Source organism: Dromaius novaehollandiae, chromosome 1, assembly GCF_036370855.1.
Source record: "Dromaius novaehollandiae isolate bDroNov1 chromosome 1, bDroNov1.hap1, whole genome shotgun sequence".
Lineage (NCBI taxonomy): Eukaryota > Metazoa > Chordata > Aves > Casuariiformes > Dromaiidae > Dromaius > Dromaius novaehollandiae.
Genome location: NC_088098.1, coordinates 217,808,620 through 217,836,246, shown reverse-complemented (window position 1 = coordinate 217,836,246; position 27,627 = coordinate 217,808,620). Strand labels below are relative to the sequence as shown.

Below are 27,627 nucleotides of genomic sequence, written 5' to 3'. Positions count from 1 at the left end.
GACAAAGGCGGCGGCCCCGCGGAGCGGCGCGGCGCGGCGGGCGAGGCCGGGCGCGGCGCGCGGCGGCCGGCGGCGGGCGGCAGGTGCGGCCCCTTCGGCCCCTCCAGGTGGGAGCGGCTCGGCCGCCGCCCGGCCCCGCCGAGCCGCAGCGGCGCCGTCAATCAGCGGCGTCCCCCCCCCTCCCCCCCCGCTCCATCCCCCACCCGCACGCCTCGGCGCGCTGCATCGGGCTCCGTGACAGCAGCCGGCTGGAGACACCCTCGCCGAGCGCGGCGGGAGGCTCCGCTCGCAGGCAGCGCCGAGCCGGGCGCCGCGGCGGCTCCTCGCCGCCCGGACCCCTCGCCGAGCCCCCGCTGCCCGCCTGGCAGGGCTGCCGAAGCATGCGGAGCCATGGGCCAGGGCTGCGGACACTCCATCCTCTGCCGGAGCCAGCCGTACCAGGCGACCACATCTGACCTGTGAGTCCCCTCCTGCCGGCACCGGGGACGGGGGGACCGGGGGGCCCACGCTGCGAGGGAGGGGATGCTCTGGGGCGAGGGGAGAAGGACCGACAGGGAGAGGAGGAGAAGGGAGACATCGGAGAGAGGGGAGGCAGGAAAAAGTTCCTCCTGCCTGACAGCTGGAGGGGAGGGGGGAATTGCAGGGTGGCGAGGGAGTGGCAAGTGGCCGTGACCCCCCCCTTTCCCCCGCCGGCCACCTGTGTTAGCCAGGAGCAGGTCACTGCTGGTGGCTGTCTGGAGGGCTCTGTGCTGGAGGGCTGGTGTGAACAGCATCTCCGTGTTTCCCGAGCCACTCATTTTCCGGGGGGCATGGAGGGCTTCTAGCCTGGCTATGGGCTGTGGGGGGACTGGGGCAGGCGTTGGGTGACTCTGTGAAGTGCAGGTCAGGCCTCTGAATCATAGTTTCTGCGGCTCCATGCGAAGCAAAGAAGCCACCCTCCCCACATACACCCACGCAACAGGTCTGGGGGTCCCCATGTTGCTGCGCCCGTTTGCATGCAGCGAGATGCGGAGGGGGCTCCGGGGGTCAGCGGGGCTCTGTCCCTGCCAGCACAGCTGCAGGCACAAGGGGACTCTGCCTGTGAGCATGGGGTGACCTTGCTCTGAGATGACAGTGCTCCCTGGAAGCGGTGAAGGGTGATGTTTCCTAGAGCCCACGTGGGAAGAGGGGCTGAGCTGGCTAACGGGAAGCATGCGGTGGCTTAATTCCCGTCACCCACGGGCTTTGCTAGCGATGCTGGAGACCCCCTGGCTCCGTCTGCCTGTGTGTGTAGCATTCACGAGGCACCACAGCTGATGGTAGCAGGCTGTGCACAAGCGATTTGCAGTACGTGGTTGCTCTGCCTCCCGGGTGCTGGGTGTTCTTGGCTGCTCCCAGTCCCTTGTCCCCCAGGCAGTCACTGCACAGCCCTGCAGATCCCACATTGCCAGAGAGATGATCTGATCAGGCAGGGGAGGAGATGCGGGTCTAGGCAGCTGAGGAGGAACGTGGCTCCGTGCTTGGATTCCTTTGTCTGGCTCTGCCAGCTCCACGTGTTCAGTCACCAGCCAGACTGCCTGTCTGGGCAGTCCTGCCCGGGCTGGGACCACCGCTCCCAGGGACCTCCTCGCCGAGCAGGGGATGCGGCTGGGGGGAGCTGGCGGGTCTCCTTAAGCAGTTGTTTCTCTCCAGCGGGATTACAGGACCCTGAACCGTGGACAGCCAGGGCACAAGGGAAGTCAGCCATCTACTCCCTGCCCCGAATAAAAACCCAGAGTATGTTACCAGGTTTCCACACCCTCCCCGAGGTGACCTTCAGGTGATAAGTTTGCCTTCCTCTATAGAAAATATCCCTCAGCATCACCCCTGCCTAGGTCCCTACAGCCCTGTGTGGGGTAAACCCCAGCGTCCGTAGCAGGGTCTCACCCTGACACGCCAAGAGCTACCGATCTACTTACCCTGCCTTGGGTGCTGGGTCCAATCTCCTGTGCTGATAGCATCCTTCCTCTCCTGACTCTCCCAGCTTGCTCTCTGTTGCTTTGTGTGCTTGCTCCCCTGCAGAGATACTTTTATGCTACCGTCAGAACATGTGCCCATGTTCTTTTCTGTAAGCAAAACACACAAAGGTCTTGAAATGTCACGCTATCCGCATCTTTCCTCTGGCTGGAATCCCTCTTGTGACTTGTAGCTGTTGTTTAATGGCCTTTAAGAAAGGTAAATGTTACAGAAACTTAGAGCAGCTGGGCTGGCAGGGCCCTCAAGAGCCGGGGCAGGACGGGTTGGGTCTATGATGGATAGTGAACCAAAAGGATTCCCCCTTTTACCCAGGATGTAACCTTTGCCCTCAGACCTGGTCTTGCTCCTGTTGTTCCTAGGATGTGTTTGTCCATGTTCCCATAGACCCCAGGGCTGTATACAGAGGAGGAAAAGCTTTCCAAGTTCTTTTGGATGATGTCCTTGCTCATGCAGTCAGCTTCCCCTTCGGTACTCTGCGAAGCGCGTGTTCACTCCGACTCCTGCGGCCGCGCGATGGCCGGTGCTCCCGGTCCCTCCGCGCCACGCTTTGTACCCAGCTGCCTCCCGGCGCGTTTAGGCAGCGTGGGCCACCTTCGCTGAGTGATCCGGGTCGCGCAGTGCCACGGCTCAAGCCCTGGCGTTGTTCGCCGCTCGCTCGTCTTTGTGTGCTGCTAGCAGGTTTTAACAGCAGTGCTGTTGCCTTCCCTTGCAGATCTTTGCTGTCCATGTAGCATCATGCTGGGCTTCGGGGATGGATAAAGCCTTGAAATTGCTGGGGGAAGGGGGAGGGAAGGCAGCACAACCACTGCGTGACGTGGTGGATTTCACGGGCTTAGCACAGCTCCTGCGTCCCTTCCCTGAGGAGGTGGGGACTCTCCGTGGGTGCTTGCTAGCTGAGAGCCATCAGTTAGCCAGTTCTTCGGTTTCCACGTGCACAGTGCAGCCCCGCTGTTCAGTTCTGATTTATTCCATGGGAACGTCATGCGGCATCCAGTCAAGTGCCATTTTGTGTTATCCAGGCCATGTTTTAACCCATTTCCTCCTCCCCTCGCCCTCGTGGGAAGTCCTGCCCCTGACCCGGTTAGCAGCGCGCTGGATGCGAGGGTGCTCGGAGAAGGTGCTGCCGCCGCGCGTGGCAGCGTGGCCGGCAGCGGAAAGCAGCTGAACCCGCTGCGTGCTTGCGGACCACGAGCTCCCCTCTCACACCGGGATCCCATTTGCATGTTAAAGCGAAGCGCAGCAGGGGGGCAGCTGGAAGCATTACGGATAGCCCTGCTTTTGGAGGGGTTTGCTGGGATTCGCTTGGATTTAATCGGAGAAGGGAATACAAGGTGGCCTTGTTAGCAGTACCCTGCTCCTTCTCGCCGCCTTCGCCGCTGCATGCAGCGCTAGCAGAGAGCAGTGCACCCAGTCGCTGGCACGCGCGAGGCAAACGGCCCCGGCTGCCTACGCACCAGGCTGGAGAGAAAGTCCAGCTGGAAGCAGAGCCGACATGTCCAAGGGAGGCCAAGGACACTCGCTGACAGCAGCAGGGCTGGAGGAAAAGCAGCCCAGCTCTGCCGCTTGCAGACGCGGTCGAGGTGACGAGCGTCTGGGCAGGGACGGTCTCAGCTCGGCAGAGCCCGCGGGCTCCCTTCAGCTGGCGTGAAGGCAGCGCTGGGATCAGGCAGGGCTGCCTGTGCCTCGCCGGGCTGTCCCCGCTGCCCGCTCTGCTTCTGGCAGCTCCCTGGCAGATGCGAAAGCTTGTGAACAGGCCAAGTGTTGCCTTGCTCAGGGCGTGAGAGTGCCGCTGCCGGTGCTGGGACCGGGTTCGTGCCAGGCACATGGTGGAGGAGGGACCTTGGCTCGGGCTGCAGCTGCAGCTGGGACGAGGGACTCCGTCCTGCCCCGGACGCGCGGCTGGCCGAGCGTTGGGGAGCCCTCAGCACCTCCAGGGGACGGGGCCCGGTGACCTGTGAGAGGACAGAGATGTTTCCTTATGCATCTTCGCAGGAACGCGTTAATATTTATGCTTGTTATTCAAGGGACGGAGCAAATGTCAGGAGCTGGACCGCGCGTCCCCGTTAATCCTTGTGCAAAGGTGATGCGTACTGCACCGTCCCCGTTTTACCTCCCCGATGCGCAGAGCTGTGAGCTGCTCAGCACGGGGCCCGGTCTGGGGGTGCGCGGGAGAGCAGCTGGAGGGGTTCAAGGCTCACCCAGGAGCTCGGTGGCATTATTCTGAACATCCCGTCCCGCTGCCGGGATCCTCGGGGCCGGCAAGGCGCTGCTTCCCGCTGTCACGTCCCCCGTGCTTCTGCGGAGTTTGAGGTCACGGTGCCTCTGACTTCCCCGCAGCTCCGTGCTGGCAGCTGTCAGCCGGGAAGTGCCTGGAGCACGTCAGCATCACCCGCACGTTTTGTCGCGTAGCCCCGGAGGCCAGGTGTGCTTTGAGCACGCTGAGCAGGAGAGGCAGGAGGGCAGCCGGGAGAGGGTGTGACGTGTCTGCAAACCCTCCTGGCTTCCGACGTATCCCTGCTGCAAACTTTGGCCAAAGAAGTCGGACTTTGCACTACCCAAGGGTGTCGCGAATGAGGGAGGCTCTTGGTGAAACACCGGCTTTGCACGGCGCAAAGCAGGGCTGAGCAGTCCAGCTCCTCACCTCCCGCTTTGGCCGATGTTCAGGGTGCTGCAGTTAATGCCAGCTCTCCAGCACGTCTCTGTGCCCAGGGAGGTCCCCAGACCGCCCCGTGCCCGATGCAGGGATCCGGCTCGTGCAAACGCTGCCGCTCGACGGAGCTCTTGCAGGCAGGTGAGGGACTTCGCCTCCGTCGCCCCTGGAGCATCCTCATCCTCATCCTCGGAGGAGTCAGTGGTTTTAAACCGCTGGGGAATTGGTCTCCGGTGCTTGCCGGCTGCTGGCCAGATGCTTGCACAGATGCAGGCAACCAGGCTGGTCCCCGCTGGGCTGGCAGGCTGGCCCCGGCCCCGGGAGGCGACGGCATTCCCAGCCGGCGTGCCGCGGCTGGGACCCGGGGAGCTCGGCTGCAGCCCAGCCCGTGCGCCTGGCACGTCCGCCCATCGAGCTGCTCCGCTGGCTCCAGGGGCTGAGGACGAGCTCTGATCCGGGGCAGGCATCCCGCTCTCCGCCTCTCCGGCAGCTCTTCGGAGCGGGCTGCTGGGCTTCCCCTGGGGAAGCGAGGGATGCATCAGCCCTTTCCGGGAATCCTCCCCGCTTTCTCCGGGCGGTCTCCGCTCTCCCTCTTTAGCCCGTTACTTGATTTCGCTGCTGTCTCCTTCCCGGCTCCCACGTGGCTCGCTGAGAGCCGTGCTGGTCCGCAGCCAGGGAGGCCGGACGGCCGCTCTGTCCCGCAGCCTCCCCGCGAAGAGCCGAGCTGCCCCGTCCCCCGGGCCTCGTCCCCGGCGCTGACCTTGCTTTCGGTGCCGATCCGGGAAAAGCTGAAGAGACTTGAAAAGTTGTGAACGTTTTGCTTGCAGGGAGCATTTCGGATGGCTTGGGGCCTGCTGAAAATGTGTCGGCTTGGCTTTTTACTTGTAGATTGAGCAGAAAAACATAATTTCCACCTGAGAGGCGGTGTCAGGTGGATGGATTTTCTGCAGAAAATATCAAATCCTGCTTTTTACTTTTTCCCTTTGGGTTGGTTGAGGGGGACAACGATCAGTTTGGCACACGTATTTCCATCCGGCAAGGATGCCTGTGCAGCATGTTTCAGAAGCACCAAGTCTGTTTGGCTTTTTTTTCCCACCAAAAGGAGCTAGAAGACAGTTTCACCTGAGACGTGAAAAAGAAAGCAGCAGCTTCTCGGGCAGCCCAGCCTTGCAGCGCTGACTTAGCCCAAAAGCCTCCCCAGCTCGCCGTCCTCTCCCGGAGCCAGCCAGGCCCTTCCCAGCTAGTTATTAGCTTGCACGCTTCAGCTGGGTGACTCAGAAGACACCCAGGAGCTATTTATAATGAACGTTTGAGAGGCTAAGAATGGTTAAGGGATTTTTTTTCCCTCTTCTCTTGAGCTGTTACAGGCCAAATCTTACCCGCGCTGCCTTTCTCCACGGCCAGATGTGCCCGTGGGTTCGCAGCACCGGCCTAAGGGAAGGAGCTGCTCCGAGATGGCAATAACCGGCGCTTACAGATGCGCTCGCGGGAGGAGCTGCCGAAGCGCTTTGCCCACGGCGGCATCCCCGTTTCGCGGACGGGCTTTCCTGGCGTTCCCGAGCTGCCGCAGCCGGGCCGGATCCCGGCTGCACCCGGCTGTTTCGCCCCACGCGCGAGCACCACGGTTAAGCGAAATGGGCAGATTTTGGCATCGATTCGCAGCAGGTGACTGGGGCGTTTTCCCATTTTTTAGCTTCTAACAACATCGCGAGCCCGACGGCCGCATCCTTTCCGAGCGGAAAAAGCAAGGTGCATCCATGTAGTCCTTAAATAAAAACCGCGGGCTGAGCGAGGCAGGCTCCGCGATGGAGCGAGGTGTCGGTACCGCCGCGTCTTTAATCTCCCGGCTCAAACGGAGCGATGACACATCGCCTAATGACTTCATTATCAGCTGCTCCAGGCGAGCCATCTCCGCCTCGTCGCCAGCCGCCAGCGCTCCGGCGCCCGGCCGCATCCCGCTGGGAACGCGCCGGAGCGGAGGGAGGGAGACGGCGGCCAGGTGCGGGGCCGAGCAGGGACGCGGAGGTGCCCCGGTCCTGCCGGGTGCTGCCGCCCTCCCGGGCAGCACCCTGAATGCAGCCACCCATGGGCACCGTGGGGCATCCCTGCTGGGGGGCCAGGGTGAGGGAGAGGGTCAAGGTTAGGGTGAAGGTCAAGGTTAGGGTGAAGCTCAGGGTGAGAGTCAGGCTCAGGGTGAGGGTCAAGGTCAAGGTGAGGGTGAGGCTCAGGGTCAGGCTCACAGTGAGGATCAGGCTCAAGGTGAGGGTCAGGCTCAGGGTGAAGATCAGGCTCAGGGTGAGGGTCAAGGTGAGGATGAGACTCAGGGTGAGGGTGAAGCTCGGGATCAGGCTCAGCTCAGGATCAGGCTCACAGTGAGGGTTAACGTGAGGGTCAATGTGAGGGTGAGGCTCAGGGCGAGGATCAGGCTCAAGGTGAAGGTCAAGGTGAGGGTGAAGATCAGGCTTAGGGTGAGGGTCACGGTGAGGGTGAGGCTCAGGGTGAGGGTGAATCTCAGGCTCAGGGTGAGGCTCAGGCTCAAGGTGAGGGTCAAGGTTAAGGTGAGGGTCAGGTTGAGGGTCAAGGTTAGGGTGAGGGCCAGGGTCAAGGTGAGGGTCAGGGTCAGGGTGAAGATCAGGTTCAGGGTGAGGGTCAAGGTGAGGCTGAGACTCAGGATGAGGGTGAAGCTCGGGATCAGGCTCAGGATGAGGATCAGGCTCAAGGTGAGGGTCAGGCTGAGGGTCAAAGTTATGCTCAGGGTGAGGCTCAGGCTCCGGGTGAGAGTCAGGGTGAAGGTGAGGATCAGGCTTAGAGTTAGGCTCAGGGTTAGGGGCCCCGGGGCAGCCTCCCGCTGCTCCTCCAGCCGCAGCAGGCTCTCCCGGCCTGGCAGCGCGGCCGGGCGCGATGGGCGCTCTCTCCGTGCCCGCTCTGCAAGCCGGATGGTCGGAGCGATGGGAGCTATGGAGCTACGGCACGGGGCCGTTTCGGCTCTGACACGCTCTCCGTCTCACTTGGGGACCGAAACATTGGGTGTTTTGTGGAAGCCCAAAGGAGAAGCGAGAATGCCTTCGGAGGCCGGCTTCTCCAGCCTGCGGTGGGAAGCAGCTTGCTGGAGAGGGAGGAGGAAAACTGCCGGAGAAGGAGAGCAAGGGGAAAGAGAGAGAAAGGCTGCGGAGCTGGACCGGGCCTGCCAGGCACAGCTTGGGCGAGGAAGGCTTGCGCGGGAGGACAGAACAGATTGCAAAGCATGCGAAGTCGCGGTGACACCAAGGGTCAGCTCCAGAGCCGGTGAACTGTGCCTGGCCTGCCCGTGTCAGACGCCAGGGTGATGGGCACCTGGGTGTAATGTAGTTACTGGTGGCTTTTCAGCTTTTCCCGGAGAGGGACCCTTAAGACGGAGAGGGTCAGGAAAGCTAAACCGGTGCTGCAGCTCAAGCGGTGCTCAGAGTGAACGAGGAGCACTAACGGCCTGCGTTAATTAAATTTTTGCTCTATTATTTCCCCTGTTCCCCTCCACTTGCAAGGCTGGGGCTCCTACGATGTGTTAATTATAGGGTTTCTTACGAAGCTGGTATCGCTCGGCGGCGTTGCGTGAGCTGAGCGTGCTGCAGCCATTGAACACCCCCGGCCCCCTCCCCGGCTCAGCACCCCCAGGCCGCCGGTGTGCAGAAATTGCAGGTGCCGCTTCGCTCTGAGTGGCAATAATTAGCCACAGCCCTGCAGTCCGCCCCGGGAAAGTGGCTGCGTGCTCCGCTTTGATCGCGCGGAAATGCAGGTCTCGGGTGCTGCTCCTGCTGCCTGGCACGGCTCGACCCGCGTGCAGCCTCGGGGGCTCGGTCCGACCCGGCCGTGCGTCCCGCGCGCCGGGGGGAGGTGGCAGCCGCCCTGGCCGAGCCCGGTGGCAGTGGCACGAGGAGGCGCAGGCCAGGAGGGCTGTGCACGCTGGTGACGTTGCACGGGAGCGGGGGAGAGGTGCTGTGCGCGCACACGGACACACACACTGCCAGGGAGCTGGGGAGAGGCGGTGTGCACGCAAAAACACTGCGTTGGAGCTGGAGACGGGTCGTGTGCACACACTGCGATGGAGCTGGGGAGAGGTGGTGTGCATGCACATTGCAGTGGAGCAGGAGAGAGGGAGTGTGTGCAAACATTGCAGTGGAGCTGGAGAGAGGTTGTGCATGCACACACACACTGCAATGGAGCTGGAGAGAGGTTGTGCATGCACACACACACTGCAGTGGAGCTGGGCAGAGGGAGTGTTTGCACACACACTGCAAGGGAACTGGAGAGGAAGTGCATGCACACACTGCAATGGAGCAGGAGAGTAGTGTTTGCACACACACTGCAGTGGAGCTGGAGAGAGGGAGTGTTTGCACACACACTGCAAGGGAACTGGAGAGGAAGTGCATGCACACATGCAATGGAGCAGGAGAGTAGTGTTTGCACACACACTGCAGTGGAGCTGGAGAGAGGGAGTGTGCACACATTGCAATGGAGCAGGAGAGAAGTAGTGTTTGCACACACGCACCCACACTGCAGTGGAGCTCGGGAGAGGTAGTGTGCATACACACACATTGCACTGGAGCTGGAGAGGTAGTGTGTGCACACTGCAACGGAGGGGGAGAGGTAGTGTGCATGCACACACTGCAATGGAGCAGGAGAGAGGGTGTGCATGCACACACACACATTGCAATGGAGCTGGGGAGAGGTAGCGTGTACACACATGCACGCACGCACGCACGTACACACACACAGGTGCTCAGCCAGCTGCGGATGGGACTTGGCAGGTTTGCAGCTCTGGGCTCGACTGGCCCCACGGTGCTTTTCACCAGCCGGGTGCCGGGTTCCCCAGCCCACCTTCTCCCGCACCACGAAGGCTCCCGCAGCCCCATCCTCTGCCTTTCCTCCCCTCCTGCTCCAGACAGCCCACCGGCTCTGCGGGGATCGATAGCTTGCATTCCTGCAGCGTTTCCTCCTGGAGGGTCGGAGAGGGCTGCGAACGCGGTGCATTTATTTCGTTGTCATCGAGAGGTGGCTGATTTGGGAGTCTGCCCTTTGCATTAGAGCAGCGCGGGGAGGTTTCAGCTGCAAACGCTGTGCGTCGCGGCCGGGAGACCCAAACCCGGCCCCGTGCGGGGCTGCCGGCAGCACCGGGGGGCACAGCGCCCGCCGAGGGGGTCGTCCCGCTGCCGGGGAAGGAAGAAAGAGGGGGAAACGAAGGAACAGAAAACACAGCGGCTGCAAAGGTAGAGAACACATAATAAAACACCACCTCCAGCTCCTTCTTTTCCTGGTTATCAGCTAAACCTACTAATTGAAAGATGAGTTGGCAAAGTCTGTAACGCTGCATTTATTCAAGGACAATTCACGGGAGAATTAAGGGTAACCGTGTGTTTCCTCTCCTCCCCTGTGAGCCCTTCATTATTCCTGCCTGTTGCCTATGATTTTTGCATCGATATTTTTTTGCAGGGCCCCGAGGCGCCGGCATCCCTCCTTTTGCACGGTGAAATCCCGTGTTTGCATGCTCGCACGCTTTCTCCGTGGTGGTGGAGAGGTGCATGCCGTGCTCGGTGCCGGCGGGGCGATGCCCCACTGCCGGTTTCCTTCTGCATCTGAGGAGCCTCTTGCCGTCTGCATCAGCATCCGTGTTGGGCCGTAATCCAGGGCACCTCCGTTTTGTTGCCCATCCCTCGCGTCCTGCCCCGGAGCGACCGCCCCTCCGGCCGCGGCAGCATCCCCAGCCGGCCCTCGACTCCCACGGGAGACCCCGGCCCTCCGGGCACGGCCGGCACGGGGCCGGGCAACCCGCCGCCTTCCCTGATTCTCCCAAGTCACTGGAGCTTGTGCACTTACGGGCCACTAAGTGCTGTAATTACGGATATGCTTTAATTAGCATAATTGCATTTCTACACAAATAAGACATTTGGCGTAGTAATTCCTCGTCTGCAGCTTCGGCGCGGCGCGCTTTCCCCCCGCGCACTCGCTGCTGGCGCCGGCGGTGCTCGGCGTGCCGGGATGCGGCGGCCGGGGCGATTCCCGCTTCCACCGGACGACCGGGAGCACCGGCTGTCCCGGACGCTGCCGAGGGGAGAAGAGGGGCTTTGCAGCCCCCAAGAGCGGTGCCCCCACCCCAGTGCCCCCCGGGCACCGAGCCCAGCCGGCAACGCCGGGGATGCAGAGCCGGACAGGGGACCGCCGGGGCCGCATCCAGGGGTGCGAGAGCATCTCCGGGCTCCCTCCATCCCCGCAGCTCGGGAGGAGAGGGCTCAGCGCCCGGCATGGCCCCATCCCCGCCAACCCCCACCCTCACCATCCTCCTCCTCCCAGCGCTTCCCTCGGAGCGCCAGGGCTTGGCACAGGCACCGTCTGCCCTGTTGTCTCAATTTATATTAATCTCCAGGAAAAAAGCCGTCTCCTTCCCGGGTCCTGATGCTCCCTGCGCCGGCCTGGTTATTATTATGCCCTATTATCCGCGTGCTCTCGAAAGGGTTTCGCTGGCCGCGTGTGCAGGCTGCGGCAGGAAATCAATGGGCTCGGTGCCTCCTCGGCTGCCTTATTTATGGCCGTGTCAGAGGCTCTGCTTTCCAGGTAGGGGACGGGTCTGCAGGGACACGGCCACCGAGCTCGGGCTGCTCCCCGCGGCCTTGCCGAAGCCCCCGTCTCGCCCGGCCTCAGTTTCCCCTTCTGCGCGATGGGCTGGTCGGCACTGCCGTTCCCCGGTGAATATATATATATGGGCGGTGGGGCTGCACTGAGGGGTAGCGGTGCCTGCTTGGGAGGGGTGGGAGCTGCCCCGGGGAGCTGCTGGAGGCTGGCGGGGATTTGGCTTCGGAGCTAGCCGATGGCCGGAGCAGGAGAGGAGCGGAGAAGCGGTTCCCGGGCCCCTCTGCGCCGGGTGGCTTGCCGGATTGGGCATTTTCCCTGAGATTTGGGATGTGTTTGGGGAAGGGCAGGATGCTTTCGTGCTTTCTGGGGGGCTGTTTGCTTTGGAAAGAAAAATATCGCCAAAAAGATCATTGGCAAGAGAAAGAGGAGTAGCGATGCAAGGTAGCTGTTCTTCGCTCCAGGAAAAGGCTTTCCATCGGCAAAGGTGTTTCTTGCAGAAAGCTTTTCCACGAAAAGGAAAAAAATCAGAAGAGAGGAAAGGAAAGGAAAAGCAGCGATGCTGCACGGTGAGCATCTGCACCGTGGCTCTGCCGGACTGCGGCTCTCCGCCGGGGAGGAGGAGGAGGAGGGTGAAGGCAGGCTGGGCTGTTTCCCGCGCTGTGATTTACGGCAGGCCAAATGCTTCTTGCATGCAGCCTGGCTGTGAGCAGGGAGGGTGTAAACGGAGCGAGCCGGCCTCGAGGGCCCCCGGGATCTGTGCACGGTGACATCTCCCGTCACCCGGCACAGACGAAGCCGGAGAAGGGGCAGCCCCGGCGCTGGCCCGGCCACGGACCCGGGCTCCAGGCAGTGTCACCTCCCCGTGCTCCGTGCAGGCACCTTGGCCCCGCCGAGCTGTTTGCACTTCAGGAGTAAAACAAATGAAAAAACATATCCGCTTCATCTGCTAAGAAGTTGGGAAAATGTTTAATTATTGTGTGACTGTAGGATTTGCTAACTGCCCTTTTCATTAAAAAAAAAGAAATCCATTTTCTAGCGCTGAAAATGAAAGTGATTATGTAACAAGCAATAAATTACTTAAAAAGAATGACTCATTAGAGCAAATACAGAAAAGTCACAGCGTATTTTTAGCTCGTACACCCTGTGCTGTACCCTGTGTTAACCCTTCTGGGGGGGCCGAGTGGTGGCAGGGTGAAACCTGCCCCTCTCCCCTCTGCCTGGCACCACGCGCTGGAGACGGAGCAGCCCTGCCTGGGCAGCACCGCCTGAAGAGGCCGGGTTTTACTCCGCAGGTTTGACCCTGCAACAGACTTGGTGATGCCGCGGTGCAGCATGGAAGACGTGGGCTGCTCAGGGTTGTATGGGGGGTCACCTGTCCTGGGAGAGGGCTTCCCCCACCTAGATCTGAGCCCAGGGGTGCTCTGAGCTCTGATACTAGGGATGCTCTGAGCCCCAGATGCTCTGAGGCCTGATCCCAGGGATGCTCTGAGCCCCGATCTGGGGATGCTCTGAGCCCTGATGCAGGGATGCTCTGAGATCCGACCCCAGGGATGCTCTGAGCCCCGACCTGGGGATGCTCTGAGACCCAGATGCTCTGAGCCCTGATGCTGGGGATGCTCTGAGCCCTGACCTGGAGATGCTCTGCGCTCCAACCCTGGGGATGCTCTGAGCCCTGATCCCAGGGATGCTCTGAGCCCTGATGCTGGGGATGCTCTGAGCCCTGACCTGGAGATGCTCTGCGCTCCAACCCTGGGGATGCTCTGAGCCCTGATCCCGGGGATGCTCTGAGCCCTGATCCCAGGGATGCTCTGAGCCCCAATCCTAGGGATGCTCTGCGCTCCAACCCCGGGGATGCTCTGAGCCCCAATCCCAGGGATGCTCTGAGCCCCAATCCCAGGGATGCTCTGAGCCCCAATCCCAGGGATGCTCTGAGCCCTGATCCCAGGGATGCTGTGAGCCCTGATCCCAGGGATGCTGTGAGCCCCAATCCTAGGGATGCTCTGAGCCCCAATCCCAGGGATGCTCTGAGCCCCAATCCTAGGGATGCTCTGAGCCCTGATCCCAGGGATGCTCTGAGCCCTGATCCCAGGGATGCTCTGAGCCCCAATCCTAGGGATGCTCTGAGCCCTGATCCCAGGGATGCTCTGAGCCCCAATCCTAGGGATGCTCTGAGCCCTGATCCCAGGGATGCTCTGAGCCCCAATCCTAGGGATGCTCTGAGCCCTGATCCCAGGGATGCTCTGAGCCCCAATCCTAGGGATGCTCTGAGCCCTGATCCCAGGGATGCTCTGAGCCCCAATCCTAGGGATGCTCTGAGCCCCAATCCCAGGGATGCTCTGAGCCCCAATCCTAGGGATATTCTGAGCCCTGATCCCAGGGATGCTCTGAGCCCCAATCCTAGGGATGCTCTGCGCTCCAGCCCCAGGGATGCTCTGAGCCCTGATCCCAGGGATGCTCTGAGCCCCAATCCTAGGGATGCTCTGAGCCTGCAAGAGCATCTCGCCTGCCAGAGCACCGGCATGAGCCCGTTGCAGCCCCTCTGCCAATCTGACACCAGCGTTGTGCTGGGATGCTGCTTCTCCTCCCTTCCCGTAGCCATCCCATGACGTCTCTGGAGCTGTTTCCAAGCGCCCGGGGCTGCCACTGGCCAGCTGGGCACCTCAGGGTGGGTGAGATGGCCCTGAGCTACGAGGTGTTTCTTTTGACACGTCTCTTTTAGCTTGCTAAAGGCAGGGTGGCGGCGAGGAAGGGTCCCAGGCTGAGCCCAGGGCCGGGTCAAAGGGAGAGGTACCAGGAGCAGTGAGACGAAAGGAGAAACCCCGCAGGCGTGGGAGCATCCAACACACTCAACCTCCCCGATCCCTCCAGGCGCTGCCGGGTCCTTCCCTCCCGGGCAGGATTGGATCCCTCCCTGGGGATCCAGCTTCCCCAGACCCTGCCGTCACCTCTGCCGGGATGTGGTGGGACGCCTGGGCATGCGGTGCCCCCGCCGCCCCCTCTCCTTGTAGCAGCTTTGCAGGCCGAGAGCCCCCACGTCTTCTGCACCGCCAGGTAGTAACTCCTCCCTTGCTTGCTTTCCCGTGGAGCCGCTGTTTTCCGGCTAATTGAACGCGATCCCTTCCCAGAGCTGCTCCGAACACGCAGACCCTGCAGCTTCCCTCTGCCAAGGGTGCCTGATGAATTAATTTGGAAATAGAAATGATGAACAAATTAATTGGAGGAGAAGAAAAGAGAGCGAGAGCGCGATCCAGTTTCAATCCAGGTTAAATTGGCAAGTGAATGCGCCGCTAACAAAAGGGAGATAATGAGAGGGAATTGGAGCAGGCAGGTGCCACGCTGCCAGCGCTCAGCTCGCTGCCGGGCTAGCACCCGGGGATGGGAAGGGAAAGGCTCTGAGCCGAGATTCGTCCTGCCCATGCCCCGCTGCAGGACCCGCTCTGTGCCCCCGCCGGCAGTCCCGACGCCTCCGCTCCTCACTGGGTGCGAGCAGAGGGCTTTGCGGTGCCTCCGCCCTGGTGCAAATCGGCCTCGGCCCCTTCTGCCAGCGGATCGATAGCCATCGACTGCAGCTGACAGCCTGGCCTGGGGGCGATGGGCCCCCCCGCGATGGGCACTAATGAAGCAGAGAGCCAGCACGTTGGCTGCTGCCTGTCCTCAGCCCAGTGCAGCGTCTCGCCGAGCTGTCACCTGGCCGCGGGGAAGGCAACACAGGGGAGACCCCAGTCGTCAGCTGGAAAGACGTGGGGAGCCTGGGCTGGGGACGAGGGGAGGGTGCGGAAAGCGGTGTGGGAGCCCTGCCAGCAAGGGGTTGGGGTTCATGGAGTGGGTGACCTGAATCCAGCGTCCAAACCATGACAAAACAGAGCATGGCAAAACAGAGGTGACAGGCCACGTGCACCGAGGCCAGGCTGGCTTCAGCTGGGCTCAGAGCATCCCCGGGGTTGGGGCTCAGAGCATCCCTGGGATCAGGGCTCAGAATATCCCTGGGATCAGGGTTCAGAGCATCCCTGGGGTCAGGGCTCAGAGCATCCCTGGGATCAGGGCTCAGCATCCCTGGGATCAGGGCTCAGGGCATCCCTGGGATTGGGACTCAGCATCCCTGGGATCAGGGCTCAGCATCCGTGGGATCAGGGCTCAGAGCATCCCTGGGATTGGGGCTCAGAGCATCCCTGGGATCAGGGCTCAGCATCCCTGGGATCAGGGCTCAGAGCATCCCTGGGATCAGGGCTCAGAGCATCCCTGGGATTGGGGCTCAGAGCATCCCTGGGACCAGGGCTCAGCATCCCTGGGATCAGGGCTCAGCATCCCTGGGATCAGGGCTCAGAGCATCCCTGGGACCAGGGCTCAGCATCCCTGGGATCAGGGCTCAGCATCCCTGGGATCAGGGCTCAGAGCATCCCTGGGACCAGGGCTCAGCATCCCTGGGATCAGGGCTCAGCATCCCTGGGATCAGGGCTCAGAGCATCCCTGGGACCAGGGCTCAGCATCCCTGGGATCAGGGCTCAGAGCATCCCTGGGACTGGGGCTCAGAGCATCCCCAGGTCGGGGCTCAGAGCATCCCTGGGGTCAGGGCTCAGGAGCATTTTAGATCAGATCTGGTTCTGAGCCCTACCTAGGACTGGTATGTGTTTGTCCAAGCCCTAGTTCCTCCTCCACGGTCTCTGCCCCCTCCCCATCTCCCAGAGAGCTCCCGTCCCATTGCTTCGCCCCGGTGCGCTAAGCCGGGGCTGAGCTGGGGTCCTTTCCAGCTGGTTCTGTTCAAACCTTTCCCGGTAAAACGAGGGGTTGAGACAAGTGGGGGGACTGGGGGACCAGGAGCGAGTCGCAGACCCCCCCTTGCCTTGCAGCTGGAGCCTGCCCGGGGAGGTGGTGAGCAAGGAGCAGCACGCCCCGCTGCTGCCACATATCGCCTATTCTTTTATTTCATCTGGCAATAAATTAATGTTGTCCGTCTGCCTGGGACAGTCTAGGCGCTTCCTGATTGCTGCCTGGCCACCTGGAATTGCCGGTGTGGCACAATCATTACCGTGCTAACGATTTGCCTAAGTGCCTCTGGAAGAACATTGCCCGGCCCGGCTCGGATGTTTAATTTATTCTTCGCATATGATGTATCAGAAGAGAAATTTACAGCGATAAAGGGGAAAAGAAGAAAAACAAAAGTCTCCCGACAAGGCAAAAATGAGTGAAGCCGCTAAACCAGCCTGCTTGGCTGCTCTGGCGTCCGGTGCCTTGCCGGGTTAGTTTGCGCTTGCATGCGTGCCCAGGGCTGAGGCTGAAGGGCTGCAGCCCCTCCAAAGGTGCCCAGGGACCTCCCACGAGCCCTGCGGCTCGGCCGGGTCTCTCGGGTGTGCTGAGCGTGCTGGGGCTCAGCAGCAGGTCGCCTGTGTTGGGGCCAGGCACCGGCCCCGGATGCGCGCTCTCTCCCTGGATGCTTGCTGTCCCTGTGGGCACATGCTGTCCCTCCAGACACGTGCTGTTCCCCTGGATGCAGGCTGTTCCCCTGGATGCACGCTGTCCTTCCAGACACATGCAGTCCCTCCGGATGCATGCTGTCCCTGTGGACACATGCTGTACCCCTGGATGCATGTTGTCCCCCTGGATACATGCTGTCCCTCTGGATGCATGCTGTCCTTCCGGACACATGCTGTCCCCCTGGACGCATGCTGTCTCCCCAGATGCATGCTTTCCCCCTGGATGCAGGCCATCCTTCCAGACACATGCTGTTCCCCTGGATGCACGCTATCCCCCTGGATGCAGGCTGTCCTTCCAGACACATGCAATCCCTCTGGATGCATGGTGTCCCCCAGATGCATGTGCTCCCTCTGGACACATGCTGTCCCCCCAGAAGCCTGCTGTCCCCCTGGATGCCTGCTGTCCCTCTGGATGCACGCTGTCCCTCTGGATGCACACTGTCCCCCCAGATGCATGTTGTCCCCCCAGATGCACGCTGTCCCCTCGGATGCACGCTATCGTGCCAGACACATGCTGTCCCCCTAGATGCATACTGTTCTTCCGGACACATGCTGTCCCTCTGGATGCACGCTGTCCCTCTGGACACATGCTGTCCCTCTGGATGCACGCTGTCCCCCCAGATGCATGCTGTCCCTCTGGATGCACGCTGTCCCTCTGGACACATGCTGTCCCTCTGGATGCACGCTGTCCCCCCAGATGCATGCTGTCCCCCTGGACACATGCTGTCCCCCAGATGCCCGCAGTCCCTCCAGCCTGCACGCACCAGGGGAGCAGAGCCGGCGCTGGGCACGTGGCGCTTGCAAGCAGCAGCTGGAGAAAACGGCCCCCCCGTTTTGGGGTTAAAAACACAGCCGCAGTGGTAATAACACTAATAGCGGCAGCGAAACCTTGCTCAGGCCTGGGAAGCGCTGTCGGCCCGTGATTGACAGCTGCTGCAAGAGCACTGCTGGGTGCCAGGATGCCTGGGCCCCTTTCTCGCTCCGAGCTTCCATCCGTGTTTCGCTCCGGGTTTCCATCGTGAATTAACGCTCTTGAATAGCTCCCTGGGCCCGTGGGACGGCTGCCGCAGACGCCGAGGTGGCCGGCGGTGCCCGGGCGCTTGCACCTCGCAGCCGCGGCATGGTGGGCGATGCACCGGCGGGCAATAGTCCGGGCGACAGCGCCGTTGCAGTCTGTACTCTGAAAAATCAGAAGTTTTCCTGGCCTGGGCATTAAAAACCCTCAAATCCATGTTCTGCAGGGAAATGGCTGTTTCTCTAGAAACGTCTTTTCGTTTTATTTTAGCTGCTTTCTTCCTGTTTTGCAAAGTCAGAGGTCTGGAAGAAAGCAAAGTGTTTGCCGCACAGAAATGACACACTTGTATTTCCATGGTTTCCGCTCGCCGGCGATGCTGCCAGCACTAACATGCGGCGAGAAGGGAGGAAAGGAGGCTTTGGAGGTGCCCAAGAGCTAGAAATTCGGGGCTCATCCCGCTCAGGGGCCCATCGCTGCCCCTCGGCATGTCCCGCCGCTCCGCCACGGGCGGTGATTTGGGGCAGGCGGCTGCGGCGGTGCCCCTTAATCACCGGCCACTTAATCACCGTGGTGTGCGAGCACGCTAACGAGCGCATTTGAGTGTTTGCAAGTCGCATTGCACACCCACGTGCCTGGGGAGCTGGTGCAGGGGTCCCTCGGGCCCCTTCGCCCCCCATGTGCCCCTCGTGCACCCTCTCCACGTGCAAGCACGCACACAACCCCTGTGCATGCAAACACACGTGTGTGCAACGCACCCAAGCCCGTGCATGCACACCCGTGCGCACATGCACACGGCAGCGGTTTCTGCCCTGCCAGCCCCGCTCTCCCCAAAACCCAACCCCAGCGGCCCCACATCCCTGCCCTGCTCTTCCTCCCTGCCCGCTCCAGGTCTTCCTCCCGGCAGAGGGGAGCAGCTCTGCAGCCGGCGGGACCGATCCGGCCCCCCTGCGCGCTCCTGCAGCCGGCCGGGGGGATTAGCGGGAAAGCAGATGGATTTATTTCCGCCTGAGTTTGGAGCTGGCAGAACACCCCGGATTAGCAGCTCCGGAGCAGTAACACCTCTGTTGAGCCGCAGATAGAGCCTGATTAGAGCCCGCGTCCCCGCCGGCTTTGGTGTTCCGGCGGTGTTCGTCGCCGGCGTCGTTTGTTCTCCGTGCCAAGGATCCGAGCCGGGCGCTGCCGGCGGCGTGGGATCCTCCTGCGTGTCGCAGTGCCTTGGTGGCAAGGAAGGGTTAATAGTCACCAGCCTGCATGAACTTTGCTCCCTCCTATGCAATTAAATCCCCTCCGCGTGCAGCGCTTCTGTCGATGCCTGGCAGGTCTCCAGCACCGCGGAGGCCCCGAGGAGAGGCCGGACGGGCAGAGCCGATATATCGAACATGGGCTGGAAGCGGGGAAAAAAACGCAGCAGAAAGAGGAGGCGTAAAGCAGCCGGAAAATCTCCCGGTGCCGTCTGGGCTCGGCCCCACGGGTCCCATCCCGGGGGCCGGGAGGGTGAAGGGGGCAGCGGCGCAGCCTCCCCGTCCAGCTTTGGGTCCCGCGGCTTTGGGTCCCAGGCTGGGACCGCGGGAGGGTCCCAGGGGCTGGGTCCCGGGCCGGGGCTCTGCTCCCATTTCACAGCTGGGATCACTGAGGCCGGAGCGGATTAACGCGCCTCTCCGAAGGGTTTCCCTGGTGGCTGGAAAAGCCAACGAGGGCTCGCAAGGGCCTCACCTCCGGCGCTCTCCCCTTTTTATTGGCCAGCTGCGGGTGGAGAGCGCAATAAGCCGAGCCGAAACGGCTGCTGTCGGGGATTAAAGCAGATATAAAAGCAGATAACGAGACGTGAGGTGGGAAAAGTGAGAGCGCGCGGGGCGCGGGGACCTCCTGCATGCACCGCGGTGCATCAGCGCGAGCGCCGGGTCCTCGGGGAGCCCTGCCGGTGCCCGGCCGTGTGGGCTCTCCAGTGTCTCGTAAGGGCTGAGCTCTCCCAGGAGAGGGGGCAGCGCTTCTCCCCGGCCCAGCGCCGCTCGGGGGATCGGTGGGGAGATGCTGCCGGGCACCGCCGGCCTCCCCGGGCTCTCCAGCCCCTGTGTGCTGCAGAGGCTCTGTGGGGTGCAGGGTGCAAGGTGCAGGGTGCATGGCTGGGGGTGCAGCTGCAGGAGTGCAGGGTGCAGGGTGCATGGCTGGGGATGCAGCTGCAGGGGTGCAGGGTGCAGGGGTGCAGGGTGCAGGGCTGGGGGTGCAGCTGCAGGGGTGCAGGGGTGCAGGGTGCATGGCTGGGGGTGCAGCTGCAGGGGTGCAGGGTGCAGGGTGCATGGCTGGGGGTGCAGCTGCAGGGGTGCAGGGGTGCAGGGTGCAGGTTGCATGGCTGGGGGTGCAGCTGCAGGGGTGCAGGGTGCATGGCTGGGGGTGCAGCTGCAGGAGTGCAAGGTGCAGGGTGCAGGGGTGCAAGGTGCAGGGGTGCAGGGTGCATGGCTGAGGGTGCAGGGGTGCAAGGTGCAGGGTGCATGGCTGGGGGTGCAGCTGCAGGGTGCCCAGCCCCGGGGACAGCACCCTCCCCGCACCCCCGGTGCTGGGGACCGGCGCCCGGCGCTGCTGCAGCCGCTAGGTGTCCCCGCCGCTCCGCCGGTGGCGGGATATGGGGTGCAGGGTGCGGAATGTGGGGTGCAGGGGTGCAAGGTGTGGGGGGCAGAATGCGGGATGTGGGGTGCAGGGTGCGGGATGGAGAGTGAGGGCTGCAGGGGGCGGGGATGCAAGGTGTGGGGAGCAAGGTGCGGGATGTCGGGTGCAGGGGTGCAAGGTGTGGGGTGCGGGATGTGGGGTGCATGGTATGGGCTGCGGGGTGAAGGGTGCAGGAGTGCAAGGTGCAGGGTGCGAGATGTGGGGTGCAGGGGTGCAAGGTGTGTGGGGCAGAATGCGGGATGTGGGGTGCAGGGATGCAGGGTGCAGATTGCGGGATGTGGGGTGCAGGGCTGCAAGGTGCAGGGGGGCAGACTGCAGGGGGGCGGGCTGCAGGGTGCAAGGTGCGGGGTGCAGGGTGAAGGGTGCGGGATGTGGAGTGCAAGGTGCGGGGTGAAGGGTGCGGGATGTGGGGTGCAGGGGATGGGGTGCAGGCTGCAGGGTGTGGGGTGCAGGAGTGCAAGGTGCAGGGTGCAAGGTGTGGGGCGCAGGATGCAGGGGTGCAGGATGCAGGGTGTGGAATGCAGGGTGCAGGGGTGCAGAGTGCAGGGTGCGTGGCTGAGGGTGCAGCTACAGGGGTGCAGGGTGCGTGGCTGAGGGTGCAGCTGCAGGGGTGCAGGGTGCGTGGCTGAGGGTGCAGCTGCAGGACACCAAGCCCCGCAGGCAGCACCCTCCCCGCACCACTGTGGGCAGTAGGACCAGCACCCGGGGCAGCACCCAGCAGAGTCCCGGCATCACCCATCCCCGCGCAGCCCCCGGCACCCCCGCCAGAGCCCGGCCCAGCCACGCAGGGTGCTGGGGCACCTCGGCGGTGTCGCTGAGGCCCGGAGCATCTCATGGCGCTCCTCCAAGGCAGCGTGCCACCTCCACCGAAAGCAGCAGGGGCTTTTTGGGGACGACGTTCCCACACGCCGTGCGGGACACAGAGGCGCTTGCGGAAAGGGAAAAGCCCTTCCCGGCTGCTGGCAGAGCCTCCCGGCCCAGTCGGTGCCTCAGTTTCCCCAGCCGTCACCCACAGTTCAGCCCAGGGCAGTGACGGCTGCTGGTGGCTCGGGCCCCGGTGTCCCTCGCGCGATGCGTGCTTGGAGAGCGGCTCGCTCTCCTTCCTCTCCCGCTTTGCGTTTATTGTCATTTTTGTCCGCGCACACCTTTGGTGGCAGAGCGGCACGTGGGTGCCGTGTCACATCCTGGTCGCGCTGTTACTCGTTCACCCCTCGTGGTACATGATTAACCTGCTGAGCGCCGTCCCTTCCGCCCGTCCCCGCGAGCGCCCCGGCCATGGGGCTGGGCCGGCTCAGCCCCCCCCTCCAGCCCCCCAGCAAGGTGGCCCCGGCCACTGCGGCGTCTCCGGCAGCTTCTGCCCATCCTGGGGCTCCAAATCCCTGCGGAGCAGTGGGAACGTCCTCCCTCCCTCTGCCCTCTGCCCTTCCCGGTGGTTTTCCCCTGGGAAAGGCCCTGGCGGGGCGGCAGGCGCTGGCAGGGCTCAGCCGGGTCTTTTGGGTCTCTTCGGGGGGGTCTCTTGGGCTGGAGGCGGTGGGGGGGGGGACATGTCCCTGCGCAAGATGGGACCCTTCTGCCACGGGACCGCGCGGGTGCAGAGGGGTCTCCCACCACGAGCCCTATGGGGTCTAACGCAAGCCGAAATGTGGGGGGGTGCGATGCAGGACCTGGGGGGATCCACCCCCCGCCGGCACCGAGGGTCCCTCTCCAGAGACCAGAGTCCCCAGGTCACGGATCCGTTTCCCACCCCACACCATGGACACTGCCCTGACCCCCAGCTCATACCGGGGGACACTGCCCCATCGCCTGCCCCATAGCAGGGGACACTGCCCCATCCCTCACCCTTACCAGGGACACTGTCCCATGCCCTGCCCCATATTGGAGACACTGCCCCATCCCCTGCTCAATACCAGGGGACCCTGCCCCATTGCCTGCCCCATACTGGGGGACCCTGCCCTGTCCCCTGCCCCATACTGTGGGACCCTGCCCCATCCCCTGCCCCATACCGGGGGACACAGCCCCGTCCCCTGCCCCATCCCGGGGACCCTGCCCCATGCCCTGCCCCACACTGGGGATGCTGCCCCGTCATCTGCCCCATCCCGGGTGACACTGCCCCGTCCCCTGCCCCATCCCGGGGACCCTGCCCCATCCCCTGCCCCACACCGGGGGACCCTGCCCCATCCCCTGCCCCATCCCGGGGACACTGCCCCGTCCCCTGCCCCACACCGGGGACCCTGCCCCATCCCCTGCCCCATCCCGGGTGACACTGCCCCGTCCCCTGCCCCATCCCGGGGACCCTGCCCCATGCCTTGCCCCATCCCGGGTGACACTGCCCCATTCCCTGCCCCACACCGGGGGACACTGCCCCGTCCCCTGCCCCACACCGGGGACCCTGCCCCATGCCCTGCCCCATCCCGGGGACACTGCCCCGTCCCCTGCCCCACACCGGGGACCCTGCCCCATGCCTTGCCCCATCCCGGGGACACTGCCCCGTCCCCTGCCCCACACCGGGGACCCTGCCCCATCCCCTGCCCCATCCCGGGTGACACTGCCCCGTCCCCTGCCCCATCCCGGGGACCCTGCCCCATGCCTTGCCCCATCCCGGGTGACACTGCCCCATTCCCTGCCCCACACCGGGGGACACTGCCCCGTCCCCTGCCCCACACCGGGGACCCTGCCCCATGCCCTGCCCCATCCCGGGGACACTGCCCCGTCCCCTGCCCCACACCGGGGACCCTGCCCCATGCCTTGCCCCATCCCGGGGACACTGCCCCGTCCCCTGCCCCACACCGGGGGACCCTGCCCCATGCCCTGCCCCACACCGGGGACACTGCCCCGTCCCCTGCCCCACACCGGGGGACACTGCCCCGTCCCCTGCCCCACACCGGGGACCCTGCCCCGTCCCCCGCGCCCTACGGCGGCCGCTGCCCCCCCCCGCCCCCCGCCCGAGCCGGGGCCCTTAGGACCCGGCGGAGCCGCTGCCCCGCGGAGCCCTGCCCGTGCCGGCGCGCAGCAGGTGCGGAGCGGCGCGCAGGGCGGAGCGGGGCCCCCCTGCCCGGGGGCGGGCAGCCGAGCCGAGCCTAGCCGAGCCGAGCCTAACCAAGCCGAGCCTAGCCGGGCCGGCGGCATGGTGCTGGGGCTGCAGCATCTCCTCACCGCCCTCGTTCAATTTTTCAGACGGGGCCAGCAGGTCTTCTTGAAGGCGGAGGACTCCGCGCCCGGCTCCGAGGCGCTACAGGTAGGCACGGCGCGGCCCCCGCCCGCGGGTCTCCCTTCGGCCCCCCCGACCCCTGCTCCCCCCCCCCTCACCCCCCGGGACCCGGCGCGGCGCGGAGCGGAGCCGCCTCGCTGAGCCCCCCCCGGCCCCGCGGTGCGGGGACCGCGGCTTTGCGCGCTGCTTGGGGGGCGGCGACACGCTGCGAGAGCCGGGGGGGCCCCGAGGGGCGTCGGTGCCGGGCGGGGGGGCTCGGAGCTGCCGGCGGAGCGGCGAAGCGGGGAAACTGAGGCACGGAGCGGCCGGGGCAGCGGGGCGGCCCGTCCCGGCGGCGGGGGGGGGGGGGGTCTTCACGGGTGCCCCCCCCCCCGCCTTGCGGGGCCGGGGGGAGCGGGGGGGCCGCGGCGGGGAGGCGCGGAGCCTGCAGCGCCGGAGGAAATGGGCTGGCCGGGCGGGCGGCCCCGGTCCCGGTCCCGGTCCCCGGAGCCGCGCCGAGCCGCGCCGCGCCATGGGCACCCTGCAAGACGCTGTAAGCCCCCCAGCCCCGGGGAGGGGGGGTCTGGGGCTCCGGGGGTCTCGGGGTGCCGTGCCTCTGGGGGTGCTGCGGAGGGTCCCGTGCGTCCGGCGCTGCTGCGGGTCTGGGGTCCCATGCATGTGGGGTGCCAAGGGTTTGGGGGTCCCATGCACCGGGGGGTCCCATGCGTGTGGGGGTGCCAGGGTGGGGGTCCCCGGCTCTCTGCTCCCCTCGTCGCGGGTAGCGGCGAGGCTCGGGCGGGGGGTCCCCAGGGCGCCCCGAAAGTGCCGCTCTCCTTCCCCGGCTTTGCCGCCGGGTGCCGTGCCCTGCGGCGGGACCGGTGCTCCGCGGGTTCGCACCGGGGTGGGAGGCAGGATTGGGTGCCCCCCAACAGCCCCACGCCCCGTGCCCCCCCCACTCTCCGTGCATGGGGTCTGGGTGCGGAGGGGGGCAGGACGCACCCCCGGAGTAGGTGCGTGCTCGGCCCTGCGTGTCCCTGGGCCTCCAGAGACGCCCGCGTCTGGGGACGGAGGAGTTATTCCCGCGGAGCAATCCGACCCCTTTGCCGCCCGCCTGCGTGCCGACGCCAGCTGCGGCGGGGGCCCGGCCCCCCACCCGCGTGCCTTGCGGTGCCGCCGGCCGAGGCAGGGCCGCGGGCTTTGCGTTAGGAAGAAAGGGAAGGAAACGCTCTACGGGAAACAGCCGAAAGCTGCTGACAGAGAGGGAGGAACTGAGCTGGGGCTGCACCGTGCCGGGGCCGTCGGGCCCTTCGAGAGGGACCGGAGGGGCTGGTGGCTTGGAGCCCAGCGGGCAGCTGCCCGGGAGGCTCTGTCGGGGCTGGGGACCCGAAAAGAAGCCACAAAACACCCGACGCTGGGCAGAGCTCGTTGCTCTTACCCGGGACCGTGGCATCGGTCCAGGCTGGGTAGCACGGGGCCATCTCCTAGGAGAAACCTCGGATGTGTCCGAGCGGCCCCGTGTGCAGGGAGACGGTGGTGCTGGGGCCACCTGCAACCTGCCTTCTCGCCGGGCACGGCGCGACGCTGCTTTTCCCCACGGACCCGTCGCGGGGCGAGAAACGTGGGCGGCAGGGCCGGCCGCGGGCCGGGGCTGGTGCCTGCTGCCCGCAGACCTTCTCGGCTGAGCAAAGTCCTCGCCGCCGCTTTGCATGCGCTGGGCGGGCGGTGGAGAGCAGCCGAAGGTTGCGCCCGGGCAACGGCTGCTGCCGGCGCATCCCGGGCAGCCGAGTGCCGCTGGCGGGACGTCGGCGTCGGCTTCGTGCCGGACGCGGCGCCGGGGGGGCTCCGACCTTTGCCGCATCCGCGCGGGGCAGGAATTTCTCGCGCAGGAGGCCTCCGAGCCGGCCCGTCGCAGCTTTTTCGAGCCTAGATGAGGCATTTTCCACGGAGGTGACGGCCCGCGTCCGTCCCCTCCGGGGGCTGCTCAGCCTTGTCCTGCCGCCGGAGCATGCTGACGCGTCCAAGGCCGCTGCGACGGCCGCTCCCTGCAGCCCCAACCCGCAGCCGTCGCCAGCAGCACCCCGGTGCCGCTAAATGCGCCCCAAAGGCCTGGGGGCTTCTGCACCCTCTCGCTCCTTCGGACCCCTTTTGTGCAGCCCGTCTCGTTTTGGGAGCCCCCAAAATCGCAGGGGCTGCGGGAGCTGCTGGTGCAACCGGCTGCCTCGGCCCGGGCACCCCGTGCACGGGCTCTGCACAGCGCCGTGCCGGCAGCGGGGACGCCTGGGCCCCGTGGCGGTGAGGAAGGGGTTAATGCACCACCTCCCTGCTCCCTGCTGGGGCTGGGGGCCCGGGGGGGCCGCCGGCGGGGTTTGCTCCCCCATAGCATCACCGCCGCGATTGCATCCGCACGGGAGCCTCGCGGCGGGGCCGGAGCATCCCGCCGCCAGCAGATCCAGCCTTGCAGCCCCGCTGCTCGGGGCGGGGGGGCTCGGCCCCCGCGGGGGGGGGGGGGGCCCTGCCGGGACGGCTCCCGAGAGCTCCCCCAAATCGAATTCCTCCCCAGCCGCAGATGGCCGGGAATTCAATTTGCCCCCATCAGTCGGAGGCTGATGAACGAGCTGCCTAATCGCCGCGCGGATCGCAGGCTCCCTGCCCGGCCGGCGCGGGACGTGCGGCGCTCGGCCGTCGCGCGGTGACGCGCGGTGGCCCCGGCCCCCCCGGCTGCCCCAGCCCCCGCGGCAGCTGGGCTCGTCACCGCGGCTGGAGCGGTCGCTATAAATATCTCCGTCCCCCGGGGCGAAGGCACTCGCCTGCCCGGGAGGCTATTAATAAGAACGGGGCGTTTTTACTGCCGCCGTCCCGTCTCCGGAGGAGGGTGGCGAGAGCTTGGTGACCGGTGGCAGCTGCGCCAATGCCATGGGCAGTGCCACCGGCACGGGCAGGGCCACCAGCATGGGCAGGGCCAATGCCATGGGCAATGCCACCGGCATGGGCAGGGCCACCAGCATGGGCAGGGCCAATGCTTTAGGCAATGCCACCGGCATGAGCAATGCCACCAGCACGGGCAATGCCACTGGCATGGGCAGTGCCAGCAGCACGGGCAGTGCCAATGCCATGGGCAGTGCCACCAGCATAAGCAATGCCACCGGCATGTGCAATGCCAATGCGATGGGCAATGCCACCGGCACGGGCAGGGCCAATGCTTTGGGCAATGCCACCGGCATGAGCAATGCCATTGGCATGGGCAGTGCCAATGCTTTGGGCAATGCCACCAGCATGGGCAGGGCCACCAGCATGGGCAATGCCATCGGCACAAGCAACGCCACCAACGTGGGCAATGCCACCAGCATGGGCAATGCCACCGGCACGAGCAGTGCCAGCAGCATGGGCAGTGCCAAAGCGATGGGTAACGCCACCAGCATGAGCAATGCCACCAGCACAGGCAGTGCCAACATGATGGGCAACGCCACTGGTACGAGCAATGCCACCGGCACGGGCAGTGCCACCAGCACAGGCAGGGCCAACGTGATGGGCAACGCTGCTGGCACAAGCAATGCCACTGGCACGGGCAGTACCAACGCAATAGGCCATGCCACCGGCACGGGCAGCGCCGCGGTCCCCGACGAGGTGCGGCGGGGCGGGCAGGGCGGCTTGACAAGCCATTTATCTGCTCCTCACAATTTGTTTACTGCTGAAATAACAACTTCCTTCCCTTCCCTCCCCGCGGGAGGAGACGCCCGGCCCTTTGCAGCTCCGGCCTTATCAGCAGCTAATTAGCGGCGGGGCGCTTTGCCAGCCGGCCGGGGCCGCCGCTCCGAGAAGGCCGCGATGTTCCGGGGGACGGGAAATCCTTGACGAGGCCGGCCGCGGTCCCCAGCGCCGCTCGTCCTCCCGGCCAGGGAACATCAACAGGAAGCGGCCTTGACTCGGGCTCCTCTCCGCCGCCTCCCCCCGCCGCGCTTTCGGGGCCGGTGGTTGCCGCTCGCCTGCCGGGCGGTCGCTGCCGCCGGTCGTGCGCGGTGCTGCTGGCACCGCCGGTAGCAGC

The 27,627-nt window shown here is 64.8% G+C and overlaps 1 protein-coding gene across 1 annotated transcript in view; it reads left to right on the top strand.

Moving 5' to 3' along the window:
• The first annotated feature begins 249 nt into the window (after window positions 1-249).
• PDE2A (phosphodiesterase 2A) overlaps window positions 250-27,627 on the top strand; it is a 50,553-nt gene continuing 23,175 nt past the window's right edge. The window contains exons 1-2 of the mRNA XM_064505261.1: window positions 250-458; window positions 23,573-23,633. Of these exons, the coding sequence (XP_064361331.1) occupies window positions 391-458; window positions 23,573-23,633 (129 nt within the window). The 5' untranslated portion in view covers window positions 250-390. The remainder of the gene's footprint in view (window positions 459-23,572; window positions 23,634-27,627) is intronic.